General features: G+C 39.3%; 1 protein-coding gene across 4 annotated transcripts in view; it reads left to right on the forward strand.

Moving 5' to 3' along the window:
• DSC2 (desmocollin 2) overlaps positions 1 to 9,129 on the forward strand; it is a 35,149-nt gene extending 26,020 nt beyond the window's left edge. For 2 of the 4 annotated variants that reach the window (XM_044382905.3, XM_044382904.3), the window contains exons 12-17: positions 1,235 to 1,462; positions 3,704 to 3,940; positions 4,290 to 4,414; positions 5,851 to 6,108; positions 6,783 to 6,828; positions 6,915 to 7,001. In XM_044382905.3, the coding sequence (XP_044238840.2) occupies positions 1,235 to 1,462; positions 3,704 to 3,940; positions 4,290 to 4,414; positions 5,851 to 6,108; positions 6,783 to 6,818 (884 nt within the window). In that variant the 3' untranslated portion in view covers positions 6,819 to 6,828; positions 6,915 to 7,001. Of the gene's footprint in view, positions 1 to 1,234; positions 1,463 to 3,703; positions 3,941 to 4,289; positions 4,415 to 5,850; positions 6,109 to 6,782; positions 6,829 to 6,914 lie in introns of all 4 variants that reach the window. The other 2 variants (XM_026496144.4, XM_026496143.4) reach the window with 1 other exon arrangement.
• Positions 9,130 to 10,130: the final 1,001 nt, after the last annotated feature.

Here is a 10,130-nt window from a genome sequence, read left to right on the forward strand (position 1 = left end):
CGTGTTTCAGAGACGTCTTGCGTTGAGTGAATTAATCTTCCGATGGGCGATTTTGTTGGTTTTCCTTTCAGCGTTGCTCTTGCTCGTTCTGGAATTTCGACTAGCAAGCTTATATTACACAGGAGGTGTTCAGTTTGCTTTCTGTTTTTGGTTTCTTCCTCTCTCCCCCCAACTTTACCCCATAGCAGTCTTACAGTTGCCTTCACCTTGTCCTCTTCTGGGACCCACATTGCAGAACCAGGTCTCCCGGTTCTGCCTCGATGTCACTGCAGGTATCACAGGTCCTGTCGCCTTGGTCGAGGTTGTGCCCGCAGGCCGTGCCTGGTCTTCCAGCTTTCCCAGGGTGGCAGCTTCACATAAGCCCCAGCCCCAGACGGCAGGCAGCATAGGTCTGTGGATCTTCTTGTCCACCGTCGATGTCCCAAAGCCTCCAGACTGAGCAGAAAGAAGAAGTGGTCTAGAGACACAAGTCGTGGGTTTGTGTTCAGTTTCAGGCTTTATAGCTGTGTCACTGATTTATGGCCTGGACCCACGTCCACTTCGTCTTTGAATCCCCTATATTTTCCAGTACGGTGCCCTGTACAAAGTAGTTACCTTTATTAAAGATAGAGACAGATGCATTCCTTAGGCTGCAACCACTGTGATTAGTTTGGTTTAGAGTTTCTGGAGTCTTACCACCCTTTAAACGTTTCTATGTATTATTTTGCTCTCATCTTCCCAATCCATATCTTCTACCTTTTGGTTTCCCGGCTCTAAAACCTTCCGCACTTTCTATATGCATATGAAGTTCCGGGCTCCTTAGGTTGGCTTTCGAGGACTCTTTGCTCTTCTCTGCGGTGTCAGTTCCAGCCAATCTGCTGTCCCCCTCGTTACGTCTAGAACGTGGGCGTGCATACTGTGCTTTCCCACCTTCTCAGACTTCCTTGTGCTTGTATGTACACCACAAGTGCCCTTGGTCATATGTTCTCCTTTCGAAACATCAGTCAAAAGTAACCTCCGTAAAAGTTTCCATGGCTTTTGCAGCTATTTTGTGAATGAATGACAAATCGAATAGCAGTTATTTCAGATAGCACAACCTATTTGAAAGTGATCATTTTTTTTAAGCATTCTTTAAGGGCATAGCCTGCAACTGTGCTTGTCACTGCCATTTATATGTTACTTTTTTCCGATGTACAATTTCCTAGTGAAAACTCAGAACATTTAAAAAATTCTATTTTTTCATCCACTTTTCTAGATGGGAGAACATGTACTGGGACACTGGGAATTATACTCGAAGATGTGAACGATAGTGGCCCAGTTATACCGAAACAGACAGTGGTAATCTGCAAAACCGTCATGTCATCTGCGGATATTGTTGCTGTCGATCCTGATGGGCCTACGAATGGCCCGCCCTTTGATTTCAGTTTGGACAGTGATGCTGATTCAGACATAGAAAGAAAGTGGAGATTGACAAAAATTAACGGTACGTAAATGCCGTTAATACCAACTTAGTTCTTAGCCTGTACTTCTGACTTTAGCCACGAGAGGACCTATGGTGACAGGAATGACAAACACGAAGGGGCTCTCTCGCCCTGCCAGCTGCATCACTCCCTCCATCAGCTCTCAACCCTTCGGTCTCCTGACTGTCCTACCCACAGGGCCTGAAGTCCTGGTCACCCAGCACTCCAGCTTTCACGACTCACAGTCTGCTGTAAATTGAGTGGGTTTGCCTTTAAAGTGTCCTTGAGTGTGAATTTCAACCCCGTACTTCCAATGAATATTCCTCCATTTTCTTTTTTTTTTTCTTTTTTTTTTTTTTAAAGATTTTATTTATTTATTTGACAGAGATAGAGACAGCCAGCGAGAGAGGGAACACAGGCAGGGGGAGTGGGAGAGGAAGAAGCAGGCTCACAGCGGAGGAGCCCGACGTGGGACTCGATCCCATAACGCCGGGATCACACCCTGAGCCGAAGGCAAACGCTTAACCGCTGTGCCACCCACGCGCCCCCTCCATTTTCTTTTATGACAAATTAGAACACAAAATTCTAAGCCAAGGGAAGGGGAACAGGAAGGGAGAAGGAAAACAAGGACGCATAGAAGCTACAGTGATGAGTTAAGACCTGTGTCCCAAATCCTGCGCTGTGAACTAACAGCCTTTTCAGTCTTATTAACAAAATTCTGGGGTGTGTGTGTGTGTGTGTGTGTGTGTGTGTGTGTAAGGTTATCAACTGTTCTTTCTTGGGAAGAACTAACCTTATTTTTAGATTTTCTCCTTTCTACTGATTTGGTGTCATAACATTTCTTTTTAGATCGTGTGACAGGAGGTAGTAATTTTGTTACTTCATAGAGTAAAACATTGGCAGGATTATGTCGGTCAAAACGTGTTACCTTAAAGTTCTACTCATCTGTGAAATAACCCAAAAGTCTGGGAAACATGAAGTTAAGAAGAATGTATCCCAAAGAGTCTTTGAAGTCGAATAGGCTATGTTAAAAGCTGGTTCCACTGTTTATTAGTGATATAAATATGACCATGTTGTTTATTCTCTTTGGGCCTTAATTTACTCATACGTAAAATGGGATTATTTGGGGGAGTAAACAAAATAATGAATGCGTCAGACCACAGCACATTATACGTAATACATTTTGGTTTTGTTAGTCTTTTCATTATTTTTTACGCATAGACTTACCAAGTTAACCATGCTTTCTTTTAAAATGGACTTACTGATTTATTTACCCAAACACCCAATTTTTTTTTTTTAAGATTTTATTTATTTATTTGACAGAGATAGAGACAGCCAGCAAGAGAGGGAACACAAGCAGGGGGAGTGGGAGAGGAAGAAGCAGGCTCATAGCGGAAGAGCCTGACGTGGGGTTTGATCCCAGAACGCCGGGGTCACGCCCTGAGCCGAAGGCAGACGCTTAACCGCTGTGCCACCCAGGCGCCCCAAACACCCAAATTTATATTTAGAGCTTCAAACACCCTAAAAATACATGGGACTGTCACACTAGGCCAGTTAAATGGAGAGGGATTATTCTTAGGCGTGGGCATGTGGCATTTACATTCAGAATAGTATTTTATCTTTGGATCTGTACCCAAGACTGAACTGGATATTGACCTGGATATTTTCTACCCTTGACCTAAAAAAAATAAAAAGTTTGCAGTTGGTCCCAGAGTCCTATAGGACTGTGAGACTGTATAGCATTAGGACAGCTCACACCTGCCCTTATGTTCAAGGTCAGCCATGTTTGAAGTTGTCAGAATCAGTCTCTTGCAGTGAGTCACAACTGTTTATGTTTGTTTGGCACAATATATGAAAACAGAGTAAGGGGGAACATACAGAATTTCAGACAGTTGCTCTCTAATGAGCCACATATACAAGAAAATTGCACTGAATGGTGAGATTAAAAATTTTCAAACATAGGATAAAGACCAGCGTCTTAACACGCCTGTCACTTGTGATAAGAAGGGTTTGTGTATGGACAGAAAAATATATTATTATAAAAGCCAAAGGACGTTTATGTAAGAGGCAGCAGAGAGAAACTTGTGTATGCAATGTGTTTACCGTTGCTGTAGATGAGAACTCCTCAGTCCCCTCACGTTCTCCGTCCTGCGGCTGTGGTGCCTTCCCATCAGGAAGATCCATTTGTCGGGAAATATGGCGACTATCCTAACTCTGGGAGAAATCAGGGACATTCTCTATCACTCAGTTTTATTTTCTTTCAGATACGGCAGCTCGTCTTTTCTTTCAGGAGGACCTTCCATTTGGAACATACAGAGTACCTGTCAGAGTCACAGATAGACACGGCCTGTCCCTCATCACTCCATTAAACGTTATGTTATGTAACTGTGTTACTGAAAATGACTGCACACTTCGCACAGATACGCGGACCGGCCACGGAGAAGTGAGACTTGGAAAGTGGGCCATCCTTGCAATATTGTTGGGCATAGCCTTGCTCTTTTGTAAGTCCCTTCACCAACTCGGATAATAGCCTTTGCGATAACTTTCAAGACCCGTTCTTAGAATCAGGACTGCTATCTGTGGCTGTTCATTTGTACGTAGTTCTATTTCTGCTTAACACAACATATTGAATTTATATATTGAAAGAACTGTTCTCGTGTTAGTCGCAGCATCGACATAAAATTCAGCTCAGAAACACAGCAGTTAGGACGTCTTCGTGGCACACCTGTTTAGGGTGGACTTTCTCCACAAGCCATCGTATTTACGTTTTCTGGAAAGCTGTCTTTGTATCAGTCATCTTAAATTCACGTTGTTTTATGATCAACTGAAGTAACTTCTCTCATCCTCCAGGTATCCTGTTTACCTTAGTCTGTGGGGGTACTGGGGCAGCTAAGCAGCCCAAAGTATTTCCTGATGATTTAGCCCAGCAGAACCTCATTGTGTCAAACACAGAAGCTCCAGGAGATGACAAAATAGTAAGTAGTTTGTTCTTTTTAAAATAAATACGAAGGACAAATTGGCCTAAACAACTATAATTATCTTTTCTGAGAAAAGTTCTTTTGAAATCAGGTAACTGACAATATATACAGTTTCATCGGTCCTAGGGACTAGGTAACACGATGTCGATTCTCATCGTGCTGTATGGCCTTTCAGTGTGGTCGTATGGTGTTACTTAATAGAAAAATCCTTTAGCATCTCATTCTTTCTTTCTTTTTTTTTTTTTTAAAGATTTTATTTATTTATTTGACAGAGATAGAGACAGCCAGCGAGAGAGGGAACACAAGCAGGGGGAGTGGGAGAGGAAGAAGCAGGCTCCTAGCGGAGGAGCCTGATGTGGGGCTCGATCCCATAACGCCGGGATCACACCCTGAGCCGAAGGCAGACACCTAACCACTGTGCCACCCAGGCGCCCCGCATCTCATTATTTCTACTTAAAATGTTTCGTGACTTCAACTTTAGGTCCAGTCTTTTTTATATATTGAAACTGCTGTTTGTGCTGTAAGAATATTTCATTTTAATTATTCACGGATCATCAACATAATTATTTTAATTTTTTTTCTGGCAACAGCAATAAAATGACTACAAGCTTTGATCAGTGTGGGAAGAACTTTAATGGAGTCTTTCTGGTTGTAATATGGGTTAGAAGGAAGCCTGAGGTCAAATATGTGAAATGGCAGTGCTAGCGAGTGACTACAGAGCTCCAACTTCAATTTCTAGCCTACTACATGGATGAGGAACACGCACATTTCCTACAAAGAGCATAATGATGATAAGAACAGGATTTAGAAAACAAAAGTGTGTTGACATCTAGGAAGGTATTGGGAAAAAAATAAAACTTAGGGTTTCCTAGAAAAACGCAGCATAGAAAACTAGTGGCCAGAGCTTTGGTGTTCTTATTTTCCTTGCTGATTTATTTGTATTTATTGAGATCGCAAGGATTTATTATCCCCGCTGGGATTTTTATGGCAACTCTTTTTTCTCTATTTTTGTTTTAGTTGAGGGGAACGACATTAGACACTGAATAAAAATACCGATCATTTCTGTTTCTGCTCTAGTCGGGTGAAGGGAGTGAATTTAAACCAAGCACAGTAAATTCAAGTGAGATGTTGCTACCGGAATCCTGATTTTGAGCCTTGAGATTTTGGAAGGATTTCAAAAATGACATTGTACAGCAGTCTCGGAAGTTTTTAAAGAAGGACTATACATTCAGCTTTCTGATTTGTCTCAAGGTGTAGACCGCTTGACAGCTGCAGTTTGCAGATGCATTGGACGCTGTATGAAGTACTCAGGATTGCCAAGACAGATTTAGTTCTTGCTCTCAGAGAGCTTACCTCCTAACCCAAAAATGTATGGCATTATCTGCATGTTGCTGTTGTTGTTCACCTCTATATGCAAATTGTTTGCCTTTCAGTGTTCCACAAATGGCTTCACAGCACATACTGTGGGCAGTTCGGCTCAGGGGATTTGTGGCACCCTGGGATCAGGAGCGAAAAATGGAGGGCAGGAGACCATTGAAATGGTGAAAGGCGGACACCAGACCCTGGAATCGTGCCGGGGGACCGGGCACCATCACACCCTGGATTCCTGCAGGGGAGGACACGTGGACGTGGACAACTGCAGATACACTTACTCCGAGTGGCATAGTTTCACTCAGCCCCGTCTTGGTGAAGTGAGTTTTCCTGCGTGTCCTATAAATTTATTTTGATTTCTTTTCAGCTTTCTACATTACTTCAATTTAGTGGCCTGACCCTTGTTTTCAGTTAATTATTAATCTATTAATTGTAAAGTTGTCTTCCTTAATTTTGATTTAGTAATGCTCACTATTAAGTGGATGTTTAATTTTCCTCTCAGTTTGTTTGGTTTTTAATTCTTACGGAAATAATGTTAGATGATATTTATTTATTTATTTATTGGATATGAAATATCTTCTTTATTTGGTGTAAAACAATGGAAAAGAATCTTTATCCCAGTTTATGTGTTTTTAATTTTCAAATATAGAAGTTATCTGTGTGATGATATTTAAATTATTTTTTTCCACGACTTTGTATTAATATTCCCCATGTGACAAATCGTATCTTAGAAACCAGAAGCGTGGTGGTGCAAGGCAACCATAGCCTTATGGTCACTAAGCCAATCTGGAAAGATCTGAGCCCACAACAGTTTGGGTTCAGTTTAATGGGTGCATCTCACTTTAGACATGATTTTGAAAGGGAAACTAATGATTACCTAATATGAACCCTCGTATACTTGCTGCCACGTATGTGAGTTTTTAGAAACATGCTATAGAGTGAATTTATAGATGATTTATGATATAGACCAATCATGTGCATTTTTTATATGTAGGAATCCGTTAGAGGACACACTCTGATTAAAAATTAAACAATGAAAGGTAAATCAAAGCAATTATTTTTATGTTAGTAAGTTTTGGTGTTTAAAATAATAATAATAAAATATATTGTGTTTCTCCCCTGGCAGAAGGTGCAACTGTGTAATCAGGATGACAAGCACAAACACGCTCCAGACTATGTCCTTACGTACAACTACGAAGGCAAAGGATCGGTGGCTGGCTCTATAGGTTGTTGCAGTGAACGACAAGAAGAAGATGGGCTTGAATTTTTGGATCATTTGGAACCCAAATTTAGGACACTAGCAGAAGCATGCATAAAGAGATGAGTGTATTCTAAGAAGTCTACAAAAGCCAGTAGCTTTATCTCCCTCCCACCCATGCTTTTTTCATTATAAGCCAGGTTTTTTGAAAAATAGCAGATGCTATGTTTCAGGTTTTCCCCTCTTTACTTCGATGGGATCTCTTTAGCCAAATGCATATTTACAGAAAAATGCTGTAAATATGTATACAAATTTCCCAAGTTTTACATAGTTATTAATTAGTTGTCTTCCACCCAAGGAGACCTAGAGATAGAAAAATTAAGGAAGTCTGCATTATTGTTTACATTTGGGCATAATGACAATAGCCAACTTACAGTGCAATAAAATGTAATGAACTCAAGTGTGTGTCATACACTACTTAAAGTATAACCTAATAGAAAATTGTAGAGAACTTGCTTTAACATTATCTTCACTGACCTAATTCATTAATCGTTTGTGTGGTGGTTGAAAACTGCTCTTCTCCTAAACATTATAAAGCGTGTACATTACATTCTTGATAATGTTTTATTCTGATAACATTACCTTTCTTTTTAAGGCAAAGGGAGAGTCCCAGCCAGGCATTGACTGTTAATACAATTCCATTTTGGTGGAGTTTAGTTTCTATGTTTTATTCTGTATAAAATCCTGAACTGAATCTACGTTTCTCTGTTACCCACCTTGTCAGCGAAGTTTAAGTTTAAAAACTGCTTTAAAAATGTATTTTTACTTCTGCAGGGTTTTGGTCCTTGGTCTCTCTCTGTCTCTCTCTCTTACTATTCCTCTTTCTCTTCTCTTTATTTTTTAAATTTCTACTTGGGTTGGAGAATCTAAATATTCTAAAAAGCCATCTCTCTTCTAAAGCGAGTTTGTGTATTACGTAAGTGTATTATTCTCTGTTTCTTGAAATCAGTGTAATATTGACGTTAGTTACTGTTTCGAGTATCTTGGTCATTGCTTCATTATTTCCTCAACAAAGGAACTTTAACTTTGCCATTGAAACTGAAAGTAAGTCATGCTTTTATTAGATGCAACATTCTGTGTGAACAAAAGGCTATTTAAGATTGGAATGTGGCTAGTTAGTGTCCACATAGAATATAATAGCATGTTTATAGTTCGTATCTTCAATGCAAAGATATAGTTTTTCAATGGGAAGTAATGATGGTATTTGAAATAAGCTTTGAGGTACAGGGGTTGTGAAAGTTTTCCAGGAATAAGTATTTTATAACTTTTTAGATGAAACGACTAGTCGTATCTGTGTGTTTGAGAAGTTTTTGGGTTGTTTTTTTTTTTGTATTTTAAGATTACAGTTTTTAATAAATGTAGAGTGGGCCAAACTATTTATATTTTGAAACAATAAGACAAAATTAAACTTAACAGCCAACCAAATTCTAGGCCAGATTTCACAGTTGATTTCAGTCAATGAATTTTCTATGTATACTAACCATGTGGACATTTTAAATGTATTTCTGATAGTAACAGTTGTTAATAATGTGCCTATCTTAAATTCACGAGTTTGGCTTATGACAGTTACTTTTAAAGAGTAACATTGGGTTAATCTTCTTCAGTAGTCAGTTTATCTTTGTAATAGTTTTATTATTGTTCAGTCAAAAATACTGTTTCTCAAAGTTATTTTAAATAAATCGTGTCTACCATGTTGTGTATGGCTAGTTATAAGAAAGTAAATCAAGTAGTTTCAAAATGTTAGTGTGAGTTTGTTAATCATGTGTCCGATATGACCTTATAAGATTGTATTTGTCTTACTTTGAGAAGCGAGTCCCTTCTTTAGAATTGTGTTCTACGTTTTTCAGAATTTCAGAGTTTGATGATCATTGGTCCATTGTTATCACCACATATATATAATTTTGCTGTTCTAAAGGTTGTCATGATAGGGGATATTGGTTAAGGTGCATAGTTTCTCTGTGTCTGTGTCTGTGTCTGTGTGTGTTTTCCTTTAATTTCATCATAAAATGGGGGATAATAATATAACTCCGTTCCTAAGGTGGCTGTAAGACACTTGAATAAAAAATGGTTTTTAAGCATGAAATTCATATAGAGTTGTCCACCTAAAAGGCACTCCTATAATACTAATGATTTAAAATATGTCACATGTACAACCCATTCGTATTAACAAAGATCAATTAAGAAAATAGGATAATTGAAAGCTGTTTTGTTTTGCTTTACTTTAGAATGCTTGTCAATTGAGAATATGTCTTTTCATAATGATTACCTGATGCCTGGGTCTTGTATATCGAATGGTTCGGAACAAATACTGCAAAGATTTCTGAAGCATCTGCAAAGGATTGCCTACTTTGAAATACTACAAAACTATTAGTTCCAATTGGATGGAAAGCAGAACATCTACTTAAAATGGGCACTAATTCTAAAACCCTATAAAAAGTTATATATGCCTAAGATTCTTCCTGCCATGCCCTTCCTAGGCTTCTGTCCTGGCTGGAAGGTTGCTTGTCTCAGAGACAAGCAATTGCTTGTCTGGGGAATTTAAGACAGTTGGCTTTAGTCAGGGTAACCCTAAAAGTACAAAGACTCCAGAGAGTGCCTGCTGTAAATCCCAACTCCACCCTAACTAGCTGTGAGATTTGAGAAGTCACTTAAACTTTGAGTCTAGTTTCCTCCACTAGATGACCTATATTTGAGGGGTGTGTAGGAGTCCATTTCATAGTTTTGTTGTCAGAGTTAAAAGAGTTAATTCATTAAAAGAATTAGCGTAGAAGGGACATCGAGTATACATTAGCTGCTATTATTATCATAAGAGAAGAGAATGCCTTAGTTGGGATAATTATAGCTTCAGTCTCAAGTCTCATTGTATCTTACAGCTGACATCTTGCCATCATGTTCCCATTTGTCTTTCCCAAAGGCCTAACTGGCATTTTACCTGGGATGGCCTTTGAGAACTTGATGGCTCATACTTGTTTCCAGGTCTCTCATTCTTGGTGCTCAGGAAGCTACATCTTATCCATAAACCACAAATCAGTGTGATAAATCTTGAGACTTAAATGAGAAACAGATATGATTTCTAGTTGCCAG

This window comes from Ursus arctos, unplaced genomic scaffold (genome assembly GCF_023065955.2).
Source record: "Ursus arctos isolate Adak ecotype North America unplaced genomic scaffold, UrsArc2.0 scaffold_17, whole genome shotgun sequence".
NCBI lineage: Eukaryota > Metazoa > Chordata > Mammalia > Carnivora > Ursidae > Ursus > Ursus arctos.